This window comes from Hippichthys cyanospilos, chromosome 7 (assembly GCF_059441005.1).
Source record: "Hippichthys cyanospilos isolate Australia breed blue-spotted pipefish chromosome 7, RoL_Hcya_1.0, whole genome shotgun sequence".
NCBI classification, from domain to species: domain Eukaryota; kingdom Metazoa; phylum Chordata; class Actinopteri; order Syngnathiformes; family Syngnathidae; genus Hippichthys; species Hippichthys cyanospilos.
In genome coordinates, this window is record NC_142375.1 from 23,522,594 (window position 1) to 23,547,593 (window position 25,000).

Here is a 25,000-nt window from a genome sequence, read left to right on the forward strand (position 1 = left end):
TGGGGCTTTTGGTAAGATGGCGTCCACTCCCTTCGCACCTGCCCACAATACTTGGCAGGTTTTTTGTTTTTTTTAAAGGAAAAAAAAAAGATACAAGATGCATCTTTTTTTTCAAGGGTGGGGGGGGCGGGGGGTTGCGTATCAGCTGGTATGCGTGTGAGAGAAAAAAAGCTTACTATCAGATCAGTTCTAGAGTGTCTATTGTATTAACACTGAAAAAGCCTGATTGGCTACTTTTTTTTAACATATTGTTAAGAAATATGGAATCTTGTCTTTCTTTTTTGAAAGATGGAATACACTATAGTGTGGCAGGGTTGTCGTTTCTTGTCTTATTTTCTGCCATTTGTGTGGGCGAAAATGTAGCCCGTTAGCACAACGCTACACTTAGCGCCTAGTTAGCTTAGCTTCACAACCCAAGTTTTACATCCAGTACATCGGTTTGTTTAATTTTTTTATTTATTTATTTTTATTGGGCAGATTTGTGTGTGTATCAGTATAGGATGACCAAACGTTCTGGTTTAGAGCCTTGCGTTCCGATCTCACCGGCCCAGTATTTTTGTTCACGATTTTACATAGATTTGCCCCGACTAACGAGGTTTTTTTTTTTGTTTTTTTCTTGAAATAAGTCCAAGTTGGCCCAAAATTAACCTGTGTATGTCAATCGCACAGTTGTTATAGAAATTCAAACAATAAACCAATTAAGAAGGAATTTAAGCTGTTTATTGTAATATTCGCGGCATACCGGAACCAGAAGGATTTTCTAAGATTCATGGGAAATGTCGTCATTGTGCTCATGAACAAGTCTTTCCTGTTTGGTGCATTGAAATAGTATTTCATTCATGTTTGAGGTGTCCTACCGTGTCATTGGTCATTGAATGCATCTCTAGTCAACGGAGTACACCCGAGTTTCTCAAATAGTGGGGAGGGGGCGTGGCTTTTGCCACCTGAAGTGTAATCAGAATAAAAGAATTGCCATTATTTTTATTTCAGGCACTTTGATGCATTTTATTTCAACTTTAAACTAAACTCTATAATCGCTGTAAAAAAAAAATAGTTAAAAGTTGACAGTTAATTTAGCTTGCTTTTTTTTTTATATAAAAATGATACCGTTTTGGGTATCCTTGTACATTTTTTTATGACAGCTGTGTTATTGACATACACACTGCCCCCAAACATTGGAAAAGATAAAGTCCGGGACATCTGGACGCGACCTCTTGTGAAAATTAGGACGAAAGAACAGCGCCGGTGGAGTCCCTCAGGACACAAGGCTCAAAATGAGGACAAATCAAGCTTTTTAGTCGATAAATAAATGCTTGGTAAGCACTTAGCCGGCTTCGTTTTCCCACAGCTTTGGTTATATCAAAAAGAACATTCCTCGTTTTAAAAATGGATGTGCCTTTTCTTGACTTATTTCTCGAACATTAAACTATGTTTAGCAGTTAGCTTTGCAATAGCAAAGGTCGGCGTGCAACTATCGTCAATTCATCCAAATCCGATGCGTTAAAATAGTCATTTTGGAAAAGGACATTGAGAAGTTATTTCACGGTTGTGCAGAATTTTGATGGTTTTTGGTGTGAAAACAAAGCGGTCGCGCCATGTTGAATTTGGTCGCCATCTGGGTGAAATTTCAGCTCCCTACTGTCTTCTTTCAATGCTTTTCCTTTGACGTGAAGATGAAAGGATTGCACAAAATATCGCGCAAGGGTTCAAGGTTCCAATTTGAATAATCGTACGTCTGCTTTGCTTTTCTTCCGGCGCTAAGGGAAAGTCGCGTTGTGAAATGGAGTGCTTTCCCCTCACGCTCGCGCGGCGTAAAATGAGGTCACGGAAACGAGAGAGATTTTTGCTGAGGTGTCAGGTGCCCCAGACACGATGTGGGAAGAACATTTCAATGGCGGCCACAATACTGATACTGCGTGCGGACTAATAACGTTGCATTTGCGGCTTAAATATTATTGCAATGAACATATCCGATTGAGCGTATTGTTTCCAAAACGGGATTGCTTGATTTACTCATGAGGTAGTTTAGTGCATTTTGGTTTTACCTTACAGAAGGAAGTTCACATAGTAGAGCTGTCAAAATCAATTCATAATGATCAAAGTAACTATTTTCACCGGCAAATAAAAGTAGATCAAAAATTAAAAAATGCAAAAGTGTTCTAAAGTGTCACCCGCCTTACGAGTTGAAGTGAAAGGTGGTCGCTGGCTTTATGGCCTTGTTTTTTTTTTTTGTTTTTTTTTTTAAGGTAGGCAAATCATAAAGTGCATGATCTGATGACATCATCCAGCTGGAAACTCGAGTGACTCATGCACCCGCGTGTTCATTTTGCGAGTGCTGGATGAATGGAACGCTGTTTGGTCAGCCTAAAATATGCAAATGACTTGTGACATTCCTGCGAATACACAAATGAGGACGGGACCTCGAGGAAACGTCAACATTTTCCGTCAGTCGCTTATTTTTAGAAAACCTCCGTTTTAATGTTTGTCCATCCACGTACACACAAATATTAGTGTGTGTGTGCGTGAGACTTAAGTGTTGTGTATGTGTGTCTCCTAGTGTGCGTGGAAATTCCCATTCCCAAGATGAAAGGTAATGAGACAAAATGTCTGGCGGCCTTAGAAGTGCTTGCAGACGTGGAATCGCTGAGAAGTTCCCACAGCAGTCAGGTGGGCTACCCCCCGATCATGTACTCTAGAAAAGTGGGCTGAAGGTGTTGATGTGTGTTTTTGTGGGTGTGCGGCGTGTGACATTTTTGTCCTGAGAGTGCAAGAATGCGTTGGGGGATTGTGGGGGCTTTTTTGGGGGGCCTTTTGAAACAAATGTCACCGACAGGATAATAATAGTCATAAGTTAGAACATATATATATATATATATATATATATATATATATATATATATATATATATATATATATATATATATATATATATAATTTTTTTTTTTGGCTATAATGACTTAATTTTATAACCCCGATCGTACTTTATTTTCTCGGGTTTCGCTACTCCGAATCACCTCGGGCAGTTTGTGTGCGTATCCTGTTTCCCGTCGGAGCAGGGGGATGTCCGATTTCCTGTTCCGACTTGAGCGAACCCGTGACAAGCCATTCGCGCGCGCTTTGTGTATCATAGCGATACTACGCGACGCTTTGTTGCCCGCGTTATGGCTTTGTATCATTCATTTTACGGTTGGTGCGCGCGTGTCACGTGACCCGTTGAGGCGGAGACGGGGACCAGGGGTTTTCCGCCGCCGCCGCCGCCGCCGCGTGACACGCTACGGGGCGCACTAACCAGTTTGAGAGCTACGCCTCGTCGTGTAAAAGACTCTTTTGGGGTATTAGACGCCGTCAGCCTGCTTTGAATTAACCCGCTCACTCCCAAAGGCGTATTTTTACGTCTTTTGTTTCTTTGTTTGTTTTAAATCCAAACATTTCATCCGATATACCCAGCGATGGAGTTTTTCACCAGAAGCGCTTCTAAAAACGGCTGGTACTAAACAAATCAAGTTCTAAAGTCATTTAGTACCTAAAATCATCGGTTATCTAAGGTGCCACAGTGATTGATTAGTACTTTTGTACCCAAGTAATTCATTGATTTGTAACCGAAGTCATTCATTACTCGTGCAGTACTAGTACTTTAATGCACCAAGCACTAGATTACCATATTAGTATTCGATTACTTTAGTACCTGAAGTATTGAATTAAGTCGTTACTTTAGTACCTCTATTAGACTACCATAGTACATTAATATTAGATGACTTTAGCACCAAGGTAATCGATTACTCAAGTAGTTACTGATTACTTGAGTATCTAGAGGAATAGAAAAAGTAGGCCATGACTTTAGTGCAGTAATTGATTTAGTACTTTAATAACTCAAGTACTAATTAGTACTAGATGACTTTAGTGCCTAAAGTAATCCGTTTCTTGAAAGACTTACTTTGGACTTACAATGAAAATGTCAGCTTCTCAATCGTGAAAAATGTTTTATTATAAAAATAGACAATCAGCTCAGAGGGGACAAAAGCAGCATATTTTCCACAATCGGGTTCTTTGTATGCGCCGCAAGTTAAATAAATAGATTTTCATATTTTATATTAAAATAGTATGACAGTATAAGAATATCCTATGGCTTCTCAGTATTATAATAAATTATGAATAGATATCTAGCACCGAATGAGATTTTGTGATTCAACAGGAGGAAGCTTATACGGTTTTGCATTCGAGTACGTGATTAAAGTCGTGGGCCATCGTTACGCTCATATCCTTCCTGATACTTTTTTACATATTGCGCTTGAAAGGTCGCTCAAGCGCATTTGGAAGAAAAAAAACAAAAAAAAAAAATTTTTTTTTTAATAAAATAGGTTTTCATTTATGACCATAACTTTATTTCAGGTTTACCTTTATTGATATTTTTCCTTTTGTGGGACCGGACAAAAATGAATAACAATTTGACGTTTGCAGATTTATGTTACTTAGGGTATTTTTTAACCATAAACAAAATAATATTGTATTGCCATGTTATTGTTTTGTTTTGTGGGGGGTTTTTTTCGTTAAAAACTGAATTAGGCAAATTATTGTCACCGGATGACGCCGGAACAATGTCTTATTGTGGACATGGCACGAAAATGGCAAAATACAACTTTTTTTTTGTAGATTTTCATTTGTGACTTCATAACTGCTGGCCTATCTCAGAATTTTTCTTTATTTTTTCTCCTAAGTCGGACCAGACCAAAAAAAAATAAAAAATTAATCATTTATTTGTTCGAGTTTTTAAAAATAATACGGCAAGTACTGTTTTTTTGTTTGCGTTTTTGTTAAAAACTGCCTTAGCAAATATTTGTCACCAGATGGCGCCAAGAGAACATTGTATTGCCGTAATTTTTCGGCGTTTATTGAAACCGTTAACCGACTTAGTATTGGACATTGTATTGCCGTCTTATTTTTTTGTTTGCGTTTATTGAAAACGTTAAAAAATTAACTTAGGCAAAAAAAATGTCACCAGGTGTCGCCAAAAGAACATTGTGTTGTTCTTCGCGTTAACTGAAAAACGTGAACTGCCTCGGGCAAACAATTGTCAGCAGATGGCGCCAAAACCATGTCTTTTTACGGACGCGGCACGAAAAGCGCAAACGTTTGCGCGAAGGTCGCGTTCGCCGATTCGTAAGCGCGCGACGGACGGCCCAAGACTTTAGCACGTGACCGCAAATAAGGTGCGAGTTGAAAGTGTTTTTTTTGAGGTATTTCATGTAGTGCGCCAAGCGTCCCCGGCGGCGCTCACAAGGTGGCGCACTCCTCGCAGTGGTTGAGGTACCGGGCGGCGTCGTCCTCGTCGAAGGTGGCCAAGCAGCGCGGGCACTGCAGATCCGACGGGACCTCCGTCGGGGCGCCGGTAGGGGGCGGAGCCGGCGCCGACTGTCGCCGCGCGTTGGTCCTGCCCCCCGGACGCTCGCCGGCGTCCCGGTGGTGGCGCCGCGACGCGGACGCCCTGTGGCCGATGTGAACGTGACACACGGGGACCTCCCGGGTTTCTCGGCTAGCTCCCTGCCAAAAACGTTTCCCGGCATTTAAGCGTTTAAAAAACCCCCAAAAAACTTCGGAATAGCTCGCCGTGAAACGTCAGCTGCTCGTTCTTCACCTGTTTGTGTAGCTGCTGTTTTAAGCGGCAAATTTGCTCCTTCAGGTCTTGGATGCGTCCTTGCGCTCGCTCCCGGTCGGCGCGTTCCGATTCAAAATCTTCGGTGTAGATCAGTACCTGAAGAACCAACGTTCAAAGGCCCGAAATATGTCAATTATGTTTTCAATACCGTACTTTCCGCGCACCCTCAATCAATGGCATATTTGAAAACTTTTTCAATCACAATACAGTAATAATAATAACTCAAATAATAACTCAAACTCTCAATAGCATAATTAGTCAATGTCAATATGAGCAAGCTTGTTCAACCGTAAACACGCAAAAGAAACCGGTAAGCTTTCTTTATCACGTCGTTCCCCGTCTACCGATCTATCGATCCATATATAGGGCGCGCCCGATTATAAGGCGCGCCGTCAGCCTTTTCGAAAAATGAAGGCTTTTAGGTGCGCCTTATAGTGCGGAAATACGGTGCTCGTAACTACTTCATAGCTAACGGCGGTTTTGGGCGGAAAATCATAACATTTGATTTCCTCGCTCAAAACTTGATTTATCAGTTAACAAATGTATAAAAATATATCATACATGCGCATATCAATTGGATACCTTCACAAATGTTCATTTAATAAGCATAAAAACCAATGAAAACATCTTCAAATATGTTTTTGTGAGAAAGGTTTTGCGGTTGAACCTGTTGCTCCAGCGTCTGGATCCGCTCGCGAGCTTGGCGGGCTTCTCCCCGCAGCCGAGCGCACTCGCTCAGTTTATCCTCGAGCAAGCCGTTGAGTCGGGAAATCTCTTGACGGAGCAAGGCGCCGTTAGCCGTGCCTGGCGGCGGCGGCGGCGCGCCGGCGCCCTTGAGCCGCCGGCACAGTCCCCGGATGTAATCCTCCCGACTGGAATCGTACTTCTGCCACTGCGAGTTCAGACTTTGGACCTGTAGGTTGGAAGACGTTTGGTCGCCGAGGTTTTTTTCCACGTTTTTTTTAATCCGGTTTTTCTTACGTAGACCACGCGCTGCTTCAGCTGCCGATTCTCCTCCTCGAGATGTCGGATTTGCGAGTTTGGCGATCTTTCGGCCGACTCGGGCGGCTGCGTGAAGACGAGGGAGGGAATCCGCGTTCAAATTCAAATGTTTGAAAAGCAGCCCTTAGAATTGATAGCGTTGTGTCAAACTTGGCTGAGGAAAAATTTTTGAGTTTTTGAGGCCTATAAATTCGAATCACTGAATGACAGGACGGATCGTTTGCGAGTCTTACCGCTTTTTGTGACATTGTCGCGATTGATAACCTATCGTACAGTCCTCTGCAAGTATCAGAATTTATCGAGTTACCGTAAATTTGTAACGATGAGCCACTACTTTTTTTCTCACACTTTGAACCCTCCGTTGTCCAGTGTGGCGTATCTGCAGTTTTTTTGTTTTGTTTTTTTTACCAGCCACTAGGGGGCAATCTTACTAGAAGAAGACTATAAAAGGATTGAATTCGACACGCTAGTTAACTCGCCATCAGAGGATAATCTCCACCAGCAAACGCACCGGGCATGTTACCGTTATGTCGGTGCGGTATTCTAATAATCAGCGTATCGGTGTCTTTTTGGAAATATGTCGACGCTGCTCTAATTTCTAAACAAGCTGGCAAGTTCTGTCTGTGTTGAAGGCTTGATTTGCTGTAAACAAGCATAAACAAATAAAAACCAGAAATAGAGAAAAACTGCGCAAATATATGATGATACAAGCTGCGTCTCATAGTCCGGCAGGGACTATACATGACAGCGATCGAGTTTCGGCTCGATTTTCTTGTTTCTTACGATCTGAAATACACGCTATTATCGTATTCTTGTGTAATTCTAGGTAGTTTGATGGCAAAGCACGGGGGTGGCACCGACCTGCGTGGCGGCCAGCTGTCCCGCCTCGCCCTTCTCCAACTTGGCCATCAGCTGGCGGCAAACCCGCACGGTGGCGCCCAGCTGTCCCCGCAGCCGCTCGGCCTCCTCGGCCAAGGACGCGCACAGCGCGGCCCCGGCGGCCTCGGCCGAGCGCAGCCTCAGCAGCTCCGCGTCCTCGTCCTCGTCCTCGCGCTCGCGCTCGCGGCCGGGATCCCGGTCCGATTCCCCGCCGCTCTTCGCGCTCCGCAGCTGCTCGTCCTTCTGGCGCAGCTGCTCGCTCAGTCTCTGGATTTCCTGGTAAGAGCGCGCGGCAGCCATATTTGCCACGCGTTTGCACACGGTCGGCCCGACGGAGGAATGAAATCCATGACATTTGGACAATGGGTAAAAATGACAGCCTTTTTCCCTTACGGGCGGCCGGCGGGAGGTGCTGCGTTGACCGTAATGCCCCTAAAGCGCCCGCCGGCGAATGAATGCCAAACATGACACGCGCTCCCTTTTAAGGGGGTCGTTTTTCTTGAAATCCCACAATCCCCGTCAAAAACGGGTATTTTCCTCATTAACTCAAAACCAATGTATTGTGCAGCCCTGTGGTTTTTTTTTAATCTTTCAATTATTTTTTATTAAATCATAACTGGTTATACAGGGGCCCCTTGGGCAAAAAGTTGGTCAAATTCTTTTTGATATTTTTGTGAAAATATAAAGTGTTTTTTTCCCCAAAGTATTATTAACACTATCAAGACCCCACATTTTAGTTGGAGTCATGAAAAAGTCCATATCAAATACATGATTTTTTATTATGGTTTGAAGTGGCGGAGAGCGAAAGATTTTTTTTTTCTTCTGCCTTTTTTTTTAAATGAAAAACCGCAATAATAACCACAGTAAAGTTATTTTCGGGGGCATCTGTTATATTAGCATTTTGGAAAGCAAGGCTAGTGTTGAAATTCAGAATTCATTTATACATATATATATATATATATATATATATATATTTCTAAAAAAAATGGAGTTCCCAAAACAAAAACAAAACAATTGTGCCTTTGTGGGAAAAATTACTTTTTTTTCCTCATATTCTGCCTGAAACAGTCCATTCATTTGCAACATTTTTCTGCGATTACCACTTCTTTTTTCATCTAAAAACATGAATACATTAGCGATTCTTGAAAAAGAAAAACAGGATTTCCTGTAAAACATTTTTAGAATTGATCAAGGAAATTCATATTTCCTTTAGGCAATTATTAGTTCATTTTTCATGTAAGAGTATGACTTAATTTGTGAGCAATTATTTAAAAAAAAAAAAAAAAAACCTTTTCCCTGGAGCTACACTGTTTATTTTTTTTTAAAGGCTGTTTTTTACGATAAAATACCGGCAAATTGGTTGGCAAAAAAGTACATTTACATACAATTACAAAATATACTGTGTAAAATCAAGAGTTAGATTACAGTAACACATTTTCTACATGACGTGAAAAAATGGTATTGAAACTGTTCATTTCACGCGGTATATTTTGTAATTGTAAATTGAACAGTATCAATTCAATGTTTGACTGTGTAGAAAATGTGTCATCGTAGTTTTAACTGTACTTTTCTGGTAACGCGTGGGCCAGTATTTTACCGTAAAAACAGCAATTTTTTTTTTTTTTACAATGTATTACTCTGAAGAACAACAAAACACGAACAACTGAAAATAACAACTGCGACCCTGGAAAACTACAACTTCTGTTCAATTCATTTTCATAAATGACTTCTTTAGTTTTTATTTAGCTTTATTACTTCTTTAGTTGTATTACTTTTTGAGTTTTCTGCACCAATGGTAGTAGTGCTCCCAATTTCGTCGTTTACCCGAGTACTATGACAATAAAGGCGTTCTTTTGTTACGTTTTTGGCCTTGATCTCGGAATTTAAAGCCATCTTGGCGATGGATTGGAGTCATGTGGACAGTCCTGACCCCAAACGTTTCCAAGGGAGCCATTTCTGGGCCCTCGACCCCCAGTTTGAGACGCGGGCTTCGAGCAACAGCGGCTTTCAGTTACGCTAATAATCGAATGTAAATATATACCTCCTCTTGTCTGATCACTTTCAAATCCGTCTCGTTGCTCTTCTGCTTGAGCTTGTAGATTTCTTTGCACAAATTCTCCAGCAGCGTCTTGGACTGCTTGTCGGTCACCACCGGCACGCAAAGCCTCTCGTGGCCGGCCAGCCTCAACTTGAGCTCGGCTATCACGTCGTCCTTGACGGCCAGCTGCTTGCTCAAGAGCTCCATCTCCCGCCGGCTCTCGCGCTGCTGCTGCAGCTTGTCCTCGTCCCCCGGATCCATTCTCGATTTCGTGGGCCCTGAGATTTTTTTTTTTTTTTTTAGTAATCCAGCATCCGAGGCGCGTTTCCTTCTCGATTGAAGCCGAGGAAGGCGCACTGTCGTTTGGGCGGCGCGGCTTCACGCGCTTGACGATAATATAACCGAGCAGGGGATTTCCTGGGGAACTTCCCTTGGAATTTTGGAGATTCGTCAAAGCAAGTATTGTGAGCCGTCGCAGACTCACCGTCTCCCGGCGACATTATGACACAGTTTTTTTTTTTTTAAATGCCCGAATGAACTTTTCTCCACAAAATCCAGACTTAATGACCGAAAAAGTAGCTAGCCGTTCAAGTGCCGGTGCTGCGTTCATCGGCTATAGGAAAATCAACAGTTCCCCCGCTGTCGACGAATTTTAAATGTGTAAATGTTCATAAAACTACGGATGTGTCTACGATGATGCTGAGTCATAAGTGATTGGAAATGATTTTGACCGGAACATTGGAAAGCGCCCTGTGCCTGCGTAGTTTACAGGGTTTCCACATGCACACTGAATGCGGCACAAGCGCAGACCTTGGTAAAAAAAAAAAAAAAAAAAAAGTCGGTGCATTCACCGCTGCGGGAAACTAAATGTTTCCGCCACGAAATTACCCTTTGCTATATTTAAAATATTTGTAAATGTTCATGAAATTTACTGAAAAGTCTTCGCTCAAGTTGACTCATGGGCGTTTGGCAACAATTCTGACCGTGACATTGGAAAGCGCCCTGTGTTCGCGTGGTTTACAGGGTTTCCACACGCACATGTAAACGCTGCATAAACACCAGGCTAGACCGTGGAAACAAGCATGGTCAACAAAGTGGCGTTGTCAATAACTGCAGGAAATCCGACGGGTTTAATTACGTCAGATAAACGAGAAAAAATGACGAAACGGTATCCTTGAAGGTATTCAAACTTCTACAACAACGTTCCTAACGGATGTTTGGCAACATTTTCAATGGAACATTGGAAAGCGCCTCGGTGCCAGCGTAATTTACAAGGTTTCCACATGAACACGTAAAGGCAGCATCTTATCAAATTCCCCAGTAGGTCTGACAAATACACGACACCACCTGTTTTTGTGTTGTCGTTGAATACAACATAACCATAAAAGGAAGATAAGTGGCAGGTACTCTAGCGCGGTAAACAAAATGGTGCATTCCACAACTGCAGGAAATCCGACTGTTTTCATTATGTCAGACAAAAAAAAAAAAGAGGAAATGTGTCCCAAAGGGTATTAAAACATCTAAAATCACGTCCCCAACAGGTGTTTGGTTTTGACCGGAACTTTGGAACACACCCATTTCCATTGTAGTTTTCAGGGTTTGCACTCGCACACGTAAACGCCACACCGTAATGAATTCCCCTGTTGTGTTCTGATCTACTTATTTATGTTGTCAATGAATGTATCGTGGCCGCATGTGAGAGCTATGTGTTACTGCCCGCGGTAAAACAAAAATATTAGTATCATATATAAAGAGAAAAGAAGTTCTGAAAAATGTTTTTCTTTAAGGAACGCCCAACGTAGTTAACAAGGTTTCCAAACGCACACCTAAATGCAGCGTCATGACAAATGTCTTTTTCACACTAGCACAACGTGTTTTTGTTTGACACCATGAGCCTGTACGGGAAATGTAGCCAATTCCTTCATTCGTTCTTGCTTTCATTCATCCGTTTGTTCGACAGGTCAACTCAGGTCCAAAAGCTTGTTGAGCGGATGCGTGGCACCATCTTGTGGACATACTTGGCACTGCGAGCAGCTGGTGCCGTTCTCGACACGAACGCGAACGTATTGTCATCTTTTTTTTTTTTTGAGGCCATAGCTGTACGTGTCAAAGCTACTTTCATCATTTGTCTTTTGAAATGTAGCGTATAGAGTATTACTTGATTTAGTACAATAGAACTATACTTCATTAAGAATACAAGCATATTGTACTTTGCACGTGCAATATATATATACTCACTAAAAAAAAAGCACAGTTGTAACATTTACATTTTTATGTCCCACTAACAGTGTCACACTGAATGATACTTAAAGAGACAGTGCAGAAGGTAGTGCCATCTAACGGTGACAAAAGAGAATGCAATTATTTCGAAACATGCACACTACGGTGTCTCAGATAGACCAGAAAACTACAGCAGCTTAATGCTTATCCTTCGGGCGACAAAATATTTCCCCCTCCAGGCAGGCGCGACCTATGTAGGACAATTACAGATTATTAGACCTACGATTTTATTAAAAATACTGTATAACAGTTGTGTGACACTAGATGGTGCTAAATAGTACACTGTCCTAAAAACATTCTTTTTAAAACAGTATTTATGTATGACATGATTTTTTTTACTTAATCTATATTTAATTATATAATAACAATTAATTGCATTTTTCAACAACCATTTTTTAAGCATGTAAAATATATACACTTGAAGAAAATAATTTCTCAATTTTTATTAATTTTTCTAATAAGCTGTCTCACAATTTTTTAAAACTGCAGTTACCATTTTTTTTTAACAGCAAAATTTGTTGGGATTAATCCCATTTAATTGCATTTTTTGCTATTTTCTCTGAAGCTCGTGACAATTATTTAATCGAGCAACATCTTTTTCCGGTTAAAAGTTTAAAAGTTCAAAAGTAAACTTCACAAGTAATACATTATTGTCAGTCTAAAAAAAAAAAAAAAATATATATATATATATATATATATATATATATATATATATATATATATATATATATATATATATATATATGTATGTGTATATATATATATATATATATATATATATATATATATATATATATATATATATGTATGTGTATATATATATATATATATATATATATATATATGTATATATGAGTATTACTCCACGCTACGTATGTTACTGTTAACGCTTGTGTTGACTGTCATTTCAAAATAAGTATAATAATACACGAGCTTTGTCTTTCCGCACACGAAAAATGTTGAAAATGTGCAAAATAAGCATAAGGCACAGCCACACATACGCGATTGTATTTTGGTGTTCTATGTCTGAAATTGACATTGCGAAAAGCATAATCAGCACTTTTGGTGGCAGATTGCAAACGCTGCACAATCGATAAGCCGCATAGCCAATTAGCCTTAGCGGAGCAATTAGCGGCCGCTATTAGCATATCGCCGTCAATACTGAAGGCGCGGGGTGACGTTATTCAATGGGAAAGTGTTTCTCCTCCATTCTCCGCCGGCCCCAAACGCAGCGCGAGCGCTCAACTCTTGTTACGTTTTGAAGATGGGCTTCAATCAAAACAAACAAAAGTAGTCACGAAAATTGGATTTAAAAAAAAAAAATTACATTGGGTAACAGGCTGGAAAAACGATTGTTTCCCCTCCCACTTCCGCATTTTTTTTTTTTAACCATAACCGCGGCTGCACCAGCGCCACCTTTTCATTCCAGTACAACATCCGTGTGTTCAAGTTGTTGCATCACGCAAACGCAACAAGAGGTGTGAAAAAAAAGAGGAAATAACAAGTGAAGGGAGAGGAAGAACGCGCTAGTTGTCACGTAAATGGAGGATTTCCTCTCAGCAACTTGGATTTCCTACTCTTGTGAAAGCCACATTTTTACCACTATGAACTGCTCAAACCAAGATGGCAGACTTTCTGTGTCTTTTTTTTTTTTTTTTTTTTTTTGGAGGGGGGGGGGTCATTCACTGTAGACATTGACCACGTTATATACAGTATTCCTATCTGAAAGCAGCGTTAAAGGCAACATTTTTTTACTTCCTGGAGTGTATGTCAAGTGGTCACTTTAAATCCAAAATGGCAGATTTCTATTGTCTTTTCAGATGAGTTATGTAGAATTTTTGCGTTTAGAAATTCCAGAGGATGTTCCTGAGTTTAAACTGCCCACTTACTGTGAAACCAAAATGCCAAGCTTCCTGTAAACCAGGGCACTGGTTTTCCATCGGGGCTACTTGAAGGAACTTCAGGGAGTACTCCATATTTGAAATCATACAAACATGCAAAAATCCTTGAAAAATTATGATTGAATCACATCATTGCTTCAGGAAACTAGAAGTCCACAAAACAAACTTTATGTTCAGCAGTTTATTCAGAGCAAAAAATATAATTTGGGTATAATTTAGATTTTGGGAAAGCCCTCAAAATGTCCATTTAGTGTATTTTGGCCTACAAAGCAATTTTCAGCGGGCCTTGGCAACCTTAATTAGAATGCTAGCATAGCTGCAAAGCACAGCACTTATTCTCCACTGGCCAATGTGTGTGAGCGCGTGTGTGTTACCTAAATGCTGGTGAGGTACTTTCACAGAGTTTCAGGGACGCGCGGATCGATGACGGCTTTAAATAGGGACACAAATACCTGCGCAGCGCATTAATCTCAGTAGCTTGGATGCTGTCTAAGAAGACATTCTGCTGATCTGGATGCATATATAATGTGTGTGTGTGTGTGTGTGTTTTATTTATCTTACTTTTTTTTTCAAAGCCAAGGTTTGTTAGTGAAAATCCTGCATTTCGTTTATCGCACACAGCACAAAAAAGTACAGGCAAGTCAAAGTATAACAAGTATTAGCATGATTGAATTCTCTTGACCGTTTTTGTACAATTCATTTGAATTAGTTCGGTTTGATACGCGACATATATATTTGACACGACATATTTACATTTTACTGTGCGAATGTGAGGTCGTACACTCGTTTGATGCTAACGCTAAATTTTAAGGCTTCTTTTGACGAAGAACTGCAATTAAATCCATTTGAATTTGAAAAAAAGATTTCAAATGTTGTTTTTCGGCTAATGCGAAGCATTCGGCTTTTGTTTTGCCACGCGTACAACTTGATAGTACGAGATCATCTGTACTCATTATGACGGCACTAATGGACAACAGCTAAATATTCTTTGACGATGTCGGCAGTTTTGACGACTTTTATTCCAATTATTTTTCAATGGGAGAAATTTGAGCGTTGCCCCCGAATGGTTCCCTTTGTTTTGTCTTTTGCGTGCGTGCGTGGCTTGCGTGCACGTGTGCGTGCGCGCAGAGGATTTGCCGCGGCCGTGCGGTTGGACAGCTTGCCGTTTGGATTGGCGGCGTGACGTCAGAATGGCGCTACCTGCCGAGTGCCTCCGCCGCAGGCCGGGATTAGCGGCAGAGGGACGGACGGCGCCTGATAATCTTGCTTAGTCGTGGAGGTTGTGGAGATTGTGGTAGTGGCGGCGGCGGTGGCGGTGGGGGTGGGGGGGGACCAGCGCAACCGTATCGACCCCCCACCCCCACCCCCACCCCCCTACAAACCCCATTTACCCTTTACCCCTCATTCCAGGACTTTGAAGAAGAATGGCATGACGGGAGCATGCTGGTAAGAGTTTTACGTGTGTGTGTGTGTGTGTGTGTGTGTGTGTGTGTGAGAGCGAGCATTTGGCGGGAGATTAGCAGCGCTTGTTGACAATGTCGCTGTCAATGCAGGAATGCCCAAGCGCATTGTCGCGTGAATAGTTCCTGCCGTAGTTTCTGAGCGCAGCGCGGCGGGCAAGCGGTTAGCGTTTCCGCCTCAAATCCCGAAAACGTCAAACAGACATAAAGGCGCTGCTTTTCTTCTTTATCCTCTGCGAAGAACGGACGCTTTCGCTGCGGTGCCGAGGAGCACGGTAAATTCACCTGTTTGTGATAGTGCCCCCACGTGGCCATCGTGCAGACATCATGATGAGCACGTTCGGAAAGTGAGCCATGGGTGAGTGGAAGAAAGAGAGAAAATTCGGACGGAGGAAGGGTGAGGGAGAAAGAACGAGAGAGAGAAAAAAACATGACGAGGGAGGGAGACACTGAACTTGAAGGAAGGAAGGAAGGAAGGAGGGTGGGAGGGAGGGAAGGAAGGAAGGAAGCAAGGAAGGAAAGAAGGAGGGTGGGAGGGAGGGAAGGAAAGAAGGAGGGTGGGAGGGAGGGAAGGAAGGAAGGAGGGTGGGAGGGAGGGAGGGAAGGAAGGAAGGAAGGAAGGAAGGAAGGAAGGAAGGAAGGGAGGAAGGAAGGAAGGAAGGAAGGAAGGAAGGAAGGAAGGAAGGAAGGAAGGAAGGAGGGAGCGAGGGAGGGAAGAATAAGGGGTGGGAGGGAGGGAGGGAGGGAAGGAAGGAAGGAAGGAAGAAGGGTGGGAGGGAGGGAAGGAAGGAAGGAAGGAAGGAGGGAGGGAGGAAGGAAGGAAGGAAGGAAGGAAGGAAGGAGACATTGAACTTTGACAAGAGATAGATTAAGCGTGTGTGAGAGAGAGAGAGAGAGAGAGAGAGAGAGAGAGAGATTATGATGAGGGAATGATACATTGAACTTCATGGGGAGCCAGAGGGAGAGAGACGTTGAATTTCACGGAAAAAAGACGCGAGAGAGAACATCACTAAACGAGGGAGGGAAAGTAAGAGAGAGGAAGGAGGGAATAGCAGATGAGAGAGGGAGAGAGACATTGGAACCGATAGAGAGAGTGACGTACATTCAAAGAGAGAGAGAGAGCAAAGCGGGAGAGACATTGAACATCATTGCAAGAGAGAATGTGCGAGAGAGAGGGAGGGAGAAATTTACATGCGGTGAGATTGAAAGATGAGTGAGAGACAGAATGTGCGCGTGACAGTCGTTGACCTTGTGGGTGAAAGAGGGCGTTTAGAAGTTGAGAGAGAGAGACATTTGCAGCCAGAGAAAGTGAAAGATGAGTGAGAGAGAGAGAGAAGTTAAACTTGAGGGTGAAGGAGGGAGATGTTTCGAATTTGACAGACAGTGAGAGCGAGAGAGAAATGTCCACCCAGAATGAGTGAAAGATGAGCGAGTGGGAGAGGCTGTTTGTGAGAGCGAGAGAGAGAGAGACGTTGAACTTGAGAGTGAAGGAAGAAGTTTATCATTTGACAGAAAGAGAGAGAGAGCGAGAGAGACATGGAACTTCACGGCGAGAGAGCGGGAAATTGAAACCCGGAGTGAAAGGTGAGCGAGAGAGAGAGAGAGAGAGCGAGCGAGAGAGAGAGAGAGACATCGAAGTGCGAGAGCGAGAGGGGGGCGGGTCGGGGGCGGGGGAGCAGAGTCAAGGTGGACATCGCTCGCGCAAATAGTCAGAGCTCCTGGTAGAGAGGCGGCATCCCATCCCGGGCGTATCGCGGTAACCGCGGTACACGGTAGCGCACGCTCTCCGGGTTTGCGCACGCTCTCCGGGTTTGCGCACGCTCTCCGGGTTTGCGCTTTGAGCGCGCGCGCGTCCGGGCGGATGTTCGGAGCGGGAGCCCGGCCGCGTCCTTACCCCCGCGGATCTTCTTCTTCTTCTTCTTCTTCTTCTTGCTCTTGCGGGACTTCCAGCTCGGAGGCGCGGTGCGGTGCGGTGCGGGGTGAGGACCCCTCCGCGATGAGGGCGGCCAGCGAGCACGGCGCTTTGGCGGCGTCCTAAGAGGAGAGGGGAGGGCAGGGGAGGGCAGGGGAGGGGAGGGGAGGGGAGGCGAGGCGAGGGGGGCGGGTGCAGCAGTCCCGTCCCGTGGGTCCCGTCCCGTCGGATGGAGCGGCCGCCCCCGGCGCCGGCCGCCAACATGCGCCGCCTGACGCTGCTGCTGGCCGGCCTGAGCGTGTGGGCCAAGGCGGCCTCGTGCCTGCGCGCCCACGACGACGCCGAGCGAGACTACGAGTACTACGACGGCGGCGGCGGCGACGGGCCCGACGCCGTCGACTACAAGGACCCCTGCAAAGCCGGTCAGTCCCGGCCTCTGCGCGTGCGCTCCCTCGTTTATCGCGGGGGTTACGTGACCTAAAATGCCAGAAATCCGCCAAGTGCACGTTGACCTTTGCTTTCCTTGATCTGAAAAAAGATGGATTATTCTATGTGTCTTTGTCTTAGCGAGGTAAACCTGCAAAATAGTTGGGCTCGTCAATCAAAATGCACAAAAACGAGAGTTTGGATTTGGGTTTTGCTTTTCTTATCGTTTTTAGTTTGTAAAACATCATCGACGGTTGTTTTGCGTGAACTGAGGCCAAACGTCAAGGAAAATCGCGAGCAATAAAAAATTGCCAAATTGCCATCAAAATGCACAAAACAAGTTTACATTGTTTTTTTTTTAAATCATTTTTAGTCTGTTTCTTTTATTGAAAGGATGCATGAAAATCTATATTACCAAGTCAGAAAGAGGACAATAAAAATATGGTCATAAATAAAAATGCACAAATACAAGTTTTAGTTTTTTCATGTTGCTTTTGTTGTCATTTTTAGTTTCTTTTATTAAAACGATGCATAACAATCAATATTTTTGTATAAACCAAATCAGAAAGAGGACAAATATAATGAAAACAAAATCACAAGGTAAACCAGCAACAAAATTATGGTCATACATCAAAATGCACAAAAACAAGAGTTTGATTTTTTATTTTTTTTGCTTTTGTTTCCTTTTTTTAGTAAAAAAAAAAAAAAGGTTAAAAATGCATGAAAGCAATAGTTTGAAACTAAGACAGAAATCATATAAAGAAAAATCACAAGGTAAATTAGTAATTAAAAATATGGTCATGAATGAAAATCCCTCACCAAAAATGTATTCGCTTTTTAAAATTCTTTCTTTTGTTAAAAAACGAACGACATAAAATCGATGAATTTGATGTCTGGTTCGACTTTTTTTATTTGAACTTTTTCAAATTTTAATCATTATTAAGTGACGATTAATTTCCCTGAAAAAAAATTGCAAATGGCTGGAACGTAAACGAAGTGTTCAAGTAAGAAATGACTTCATTACTTGAAGTAATCCAACTTTTCAGGTGCTCTAGATATATATGTATATAAATATATCCAAATATAATTAAACGGCGTCAATAAAGCGCGGTTAGCTGTCTACGCAAGAACTGAAAAAGCGCTTCAATTGTCTACGCGCGTGTGACATGTTCCAGTAAATGAAGCATGGAGACAGATGAGGAACATCTGGCGAGCGGGACGCGCTGGCGCACGTTTCACGGCGGAACGCCGGTGAACTTAGAAAACCTCGGGTGGCGCACGTGCTAGCTTTGCTAACGCCGGCTAACTGGGCTGCCCGCGCGGCGGCCATGTTGGCGGAGGCTACGTTCCCATCAAAAAGCTGACCAGAGCATCCGCGTTAGCTTAGCGTCGGCGTAAAAACCTAGCTCAAAAGATGGCCTCAAACGCGTACGGCTCGCAGTCGTAATTTGTCGCGAAATCTGGGACATCGGCGTCCAACCTACGGCCAGCGGGCCGGTTCTGCTCCGCAAAGGGGTTTAATTTGGCCCGCGAAATGATTTTGTTGTTTCAAATCCAAAAATATTAGCTGATATTTTTCAATAAATAAAAAACTTGAAATGTTTTAAGATTAAGAGTACTGATCACGTTTCGTGATTAATAGTGAAGTTGGGAGTGTCCTATTTTGGACAGTATTCCAAAAAGTTTTTTTTTAAAGTTAGATTTATATAACTTTCTATATATAACCTTATGATATTTTGATATATTTATATACATATATAACTACACCACCTGAAAAGTTGGATTACCTAAAGAAATGAAGTCATGCAATGTTCTCACGGACTAATCGTTGCTGTTTGACGCATTCAATGGCGTATGAGATGTCCTACTGTTTGAACTCTCATTGAACACATCTCAAGTCAACTGCATTCCGCAGCATGTTTTCTGTTTTTTTTTTTCTTGCTTCGTCACGTAGAAAAAAACCCTGTTCATAAAACTGAAAAGACTGACTTTCGTTATCAAAACCGATGACGTTGTGTGAAACCCCGGCGGAGGCGACTTGTATAGCGTGCCGATATCCGAGGCGGCGGCGGACTTAATAACAGCTGGCTAATAAAAGCTAACCTCGGCGGGACTTTGCAACGCTAAGCGGAGCCAAAATGTGACTAAGGACGCCCTGAGGGACGCCTCGACTCAGGAGGTGGGCTAAGTGAAACAATACCTGGCAAATTGTTAGCATGGATGCTCGCTTGGCTCGATGGCGCACGAGGGCGGGGGGGTATGCCCCTCCCATCCCGTCGAAATTACGCCCCGACCGCCATGCCAAAATGTGACTAAAGATGTCCCGGCGGACAGTTGAACATAGGAGGTGGGCTACGTCAAACGATAACCCTCAAAGGGTTAGCGTAGATGCTAGTTCGGAGCAGCGGTGGGCAAAGCGGGCGGATGGAGGCGTGCGTTTGATCAATGACTTGTGTGCAGGTGCCAGATGGGCTTCATGTATGTCAGTAGCTGTTATGCTAACAAGCTAACATCACAGTCAGCACCAAGCGTCATTCTATGGTTGCCATCGCACTTAAAATCGCTATTTCTCGCTGTGGTTATAATCGAAATGATCTTTCAATAAGTTACGGTCCATTTTCTGCCACTACTTAATCCTTTGTTAAGATAATATAAGTTCACCTTTATTAGTGCTGCAAATGGAGATTTGCAGCATATTTACATGACGTTAAATGTCCTTTTTTACGCTGGGATGCTTCAATCAATAAGTTCAATTTCATGCTGGATGATGAGCCCACTTCCCTATTTGAATATTTGCCGTTTGGACGGTTATCGCTGCTTTTTTCTTATTGGCTGCCACCACGGCCGTCTTCTGCCTTTAACGCACGCTGAATAATCGCAGACATTCCTCACATATCCCAAATACATCAACCGGACAAGCCTTCGCCTGTGTGCACCTTGCACTCATCTGTGCGTGCGGATGCTGGATCCCGTGACTCGCTTTTTTTTATGCGTGTGTGTGTTTTGCTAGGAGACAGTAAGTCTACATATGTTGCGAGGAACTGAGTGTGTCTTGTAGTTTAAAAAAAGCACAAGCCATGTGGCTATTACACACTGCAGAAATGTACATAAAGGCCGCATTGACAGAGCTATGTTTACATTGACTGCAGCATACATATATATATATATATATATATATATATATATATATATATATATATATATATATATATATATATATATATATATATATATATATATATATATACATACATATCGGTGTATATATGTATGTATTTCGGTGTATATATATGTATGTATTTGTGTGTGTATTGGTATTTTGGGCATGTCACGCATTCACGATCAAAAGGATCCCGGATCTCGTTTCACAGTGTAGGAAATGCATCCTTGGAATTCCGCACGTTCCGACGCCTCCTTTTGTGCTGAGTCATCATTTTTCAATGTCGCCCAGTGACCGGTGCACTAAGGCATAAAATATACATGCGGCGTGGTGGCTGATAATCCGTTTTTCGTATTAATTGCTACAGTAGATGTTACAATACATGTATTAATGAATATTTGCAAAGTATTTAGTATATGCGTGCAATATATTTGTTCTATGCAGTTTGTATACCAATAAATGCAAAGTAACTCTCATTCCATGTAAAGACATGCCATATATGTACTAATGGAGTGGTTCTCAATTGGGTGTGCCCCTGGGGTGCATGTTAAGGCATTTGGGGAGGTGGGAGGTTTGAACAGGGTGTTAGTGCCATAACTAAACAGTCATGCCATGTTGAACTCTGAGATGTTGTCGCCATCTGGGTGAAATTTCAGCCCCTCTGTGTAGTCTTGAGTTATTTTCTTCCACATCATCCTGCTAGTGTGGGTAACTAAATGGTCGTGCCATGTTGAGCTTTGATATGTTCTCACCATCCGGGTGAAATTTCAGCTCCTCTGTGTATTCTTTTGCGTTATTTTCTTCCACATCATTCCGGCGGTATTTTAACCAAGGGATGGCACACTCCTGCTAGTGTGATAACTCAATGTTCGTGCCATGTTGAACTTTGATATGTTGTCACCATCTGGTGGAATTTCAGCTCCCTAGTGTCTTCTTTCAATGCTTGATCTTTGTTGGGAAATGCCTTTGATGTAAAGATCAAAGGATTGGACAAAGTACAGCGCAAGGAATAATTCGGACAATTGGCTGATGAACTGGAAGGACAACCAATGGGGTGCATGCATGCAATTTGACAAGTTCTCCAGTGTGTTAAGTGTGCTAAAAGTTGCATTTCGGCATACTGAGCCTTTGCCGCTATTCTCTCTTGTTTTCACTGGGAAAGCGCCATCACACCATTTGCCTGTCTGCTTATCTTCTCCGAGGCTCGCGTTTGCGAGACAACGCACACGCACGCACATACGCGCGCACGCTCTCTCTTCCAGGTCTTTGTGATTTCCTTACGTGGCCACACACACACTCACACACACATGCAGCGCTCCCTTCATTCACCCGCGCTTATCTCTTCCTGGTTGTCTGCATCCTGCTCCTCAGCTGGAGATGACACACACACACACACACACACACACACACACACACACACACACACACACACACACACACACACACACACAGAGTGCTCCCGAGTCATTCATGCTTCCTTCCAAAATCACGGCTCTCAGAAAGAGCTCTCAAACACGCAAACACACACACACACACACACACACACACACACACTCCGAGTAAAGCAGCAGGAAGTTGAAAAACCACCTTTTTGTTGTCCTTTCAGCACATTGACAGACATTGAATCGGTAATACAATCTTTAAAATCATAATAATAATACATACTGTAACTTGCAGCCATTTCATATTTTGGTACGCACCATCTGTCAGTTCATTTACATCCATTTAATTGCCTTTGAAAAGTTATCTGACGGCTCTTGCCGGCCTATAGGGGGCATGTTAGTCCTGCTAGCCGATAATGCTACTAGTATCTTGTGTTGGCGACGATGACGATGACGACGCCGATGATTACGATGACGATGATGACGATGACAATGACGTTGATGACAATGATGACGACGACGTTGACGATAATGTTGATGACAATGATGACGACGACGACAACGATGGCAACGATAACGACGACGATGACGACGACAATGACGATGACGACGATAATGACGACGATGACGATAACGTTGATGACGATGACGACGATTACGACGACGAAGACGACGATGACGACGATGACGATAACGTTGATGACGATGACGACGACAACGATGGCGACGACGACGACAATGACGGTTACGACGACAATGACGACGACGACGACGACAACGTTGATGACGATGACGACGACGATTACGACGACGATAACGTTGATGACAATGATGACGACGACGATTACGACGACGATAACGTTGATGACAATGATGACGACGACGAAGATGACAATGACGACGACGACGATAACGTTGATGACAATAACGTTGATGACAATGATGACGACGACGACAACGATGGCGACGATAACGACGACAACGACGACGACGTTGATGACGACGACAACGATGACGACGATGACAACGGCGCCGATTACGATGACGACGATTACGATGACGACGATTACGACGACGATAACGTTGATGACAACGATGGCGACGATAACGACGACAATGACGACGACGACGACAACGTTGACGACGACGACAACGATGACAACGACGACGATTACGATGACGACGATTACGATGACGACGATTACGACAACGATAACGTTGATGACAATGATGACGACCACGACAACGATGGCGACGATAACGACGACGACAACGTTGATGACGACGATAACGACGTTTTAATTTCCGTAAATGTCTTTGGCATACATGGCCGCCTTGACGATCCACGTCAGCGAAAAGGCGTCTTTGACGTTTGGCAAACCTGCTACGTTCCAGAGTCGATTATCTGACGCAGCTTTCCGAGTACGGTTAGCGTTTGTCGGGCGGCGCGTCGGTCTCCGGCCGCTCGTCAGGAAGGAAACGCGGCCGGCGCGCTGGTGCCTTTAAACAGGATTTTCCCGAGCGGGGCTCCCAAAGTCCTCCTCAGGACTCCCGCCTCAGCACAAACACGCCGGCCCCGCCGTTTTCACTGTTTGCTTTTGCTCATTGTTTTCCGCGGAGAGGGCGGGCGGCCGGGGGGGCCGTCGGATAGAATTAGCGATGAGTCGGCGGTTCCCTCGCGCCGCTCACCTGCCGTGCGCTCGCTCGCTCGCTCGCTCGCTCCATCGTGATCAATATTCAATGCGAGCTTTATTTGGAAGGCAAAGTCACCTTCCGTCCTTGCGTGTTTTATTGATGGAAATAACACACTGAAGTAACCTCGCATGCAGTGGATATAAAAAGCCCTCTTGGCTTCCCGTTACCTTATAGAAAATAAAAAAGGCTTATTTGGGGCAAGTGAATGAAGAAGACTGAAATACTAAATATTTCTCATTGATTATTTTAGTACTTAGTGTCGTAATCGATGACTTCAGTTCTTGGAATCTAAAGCAATCGAGTACTGTAGTGCTTGAACTTTGTTGCTAACCAAAACAGCAGTACCTATGTTTAGGAATGGAGCTCAGGAGATAGCTGTTAAGGTAGCTAACCTTGGACACTTCAGACTGAGCAGGTTTTGCTCTAGTTTTTAGATTGTCGCCAAACTGCTACACGGTAACATAAAAAAATACCATAATTCCACCCTTAAAATGAAGGGTGCGTCTTACATCGAGAGAACTACGGTAATTGACCACCTTAGTATTTAAAGTGATTGATTTTTTTAGTACTTGGTGTCTTAATCAATGACTTTAGTTCTTCAGATCCGGCCAAACTGTTGGAGTGACTTCTACACGCTAGCATAGAAAATAGCCAAATTCGAGCCTAAATTTAAGGGCTCGTCCTATTCTTACGAGTTACGTAGGGCTCAGAGTTTGTCCCCAAAACGGCACAAGGGTTAAGGAAGCAATTTGCATCCGGAGCGGCCATTGCGGGGCCTCCCCCGAAGCGCCGGGCGCGGATCAACAAGCGGCTTGCACAATGATTACTCTCAGGGCGAAAATCCTCAAACGGGGCAAAGAGATAATCTCTTTTTAATATGACGCTCCGTTGGCAGCCAAATGCGCTAGAATAATATTACGGCGCGGCACATGGAGAGGCGCGTGCGCACGTTTGGGCCGACCCGTCGGGATGACCTCATATTCGAGCCCAAAATCAAAACGGATTCATGCGTGTCGCGAACGGGCCGCCGCGTCCATGAGTAGCGCGCGCAAAAAGACGAGGAGAAGCTACCATTAGGATGCTCCTTTCGGTGTCTTCCGGTGTTTGGCTAAAGAAGGGTCTAAAAATGGTTTGTGCAAAATAAATAAAGTAAGAGAGTCACCGGTTACTTTTTGGGAATTAAGTAGTCGAGGAATCGATTACCTTGGGCGA

At 43.4% G+C, this 25,000-nt stretch overlaps 2 protein-coding genes and 1 long non-coding RNA gene across 5 annotated transcripts in view; 2 read left to right on the forward strand and 1 right to left on the reverse strand.

The window, feature by feature from the left end:
- The first annotated feature begins 2,341 nt into the window (after positions 1–2,341).
- On the forward strand, positions 2,342–8,406 carry LOC148421682 (uncharacterized). Its single transcript, XR_015866273.1, has 3 exons — positions 2,342–2,444; positions 2,558–2,667; positions 7,482–8,406. It is a non-coding gene; the product is annotated as an uncharacterized LOC148421682 (long non-coding RNA).
- Positions 5,119–10,385, reverse strand: tnip2 (TNFAIP3 interacting protein 2). The gene is made up of 6 exons (XM_088420431.1): positions 9,576–10,385; positions 7,517–7,810; positions 6,635–6,721; positions 6,321–6,566; positions 5,633–5,749; positions 5,119–5,538 (listed from the first exon to the last, which is right to left on the reverse strand). Exons 1-6 carry the CDS (start codon positions 9,831–9,833, stop codon positions 5,272–5,274), a joined length of 1,269 nt encoding a protein of 422 aa, XP_088276557.1. The 5' UTR covers positions 9,834–10,385; the 3' UTR covers positions 5,119–5,271.
- A 4,695-nt stretch (positions 10,386–15,080) lies between these two features.
- The window catches only part of LOC148421684 (dorsal-ventral patterning tolloid-like protein 1), a 29,739-nt gene continuing 19,819 nt past the window's right edge, over positions 15,081–25,000 (forward strand). The window contains exons 1-2 of one of the 3 annotated variants that reach the window (XM_088418652.1): positions 15,081–15,199; positions 17,164–17,547. In XM_088418652.1, the coding sequence (XP_088274778.1) occupies positions 17,355–17,547 (193 nt within the window). In that variant the 5' untranslated portion in view covers positions 15,081–15,199; positions 17,164–17,354. Of the gene's footprint in view, positions 15,200–16,035; positions 17,548–25,000 lie in introns of those variants that run through there. The other 2 variants (XM_088418651.1, XM_088418653.1) reach the window with 2 other exon arrangements.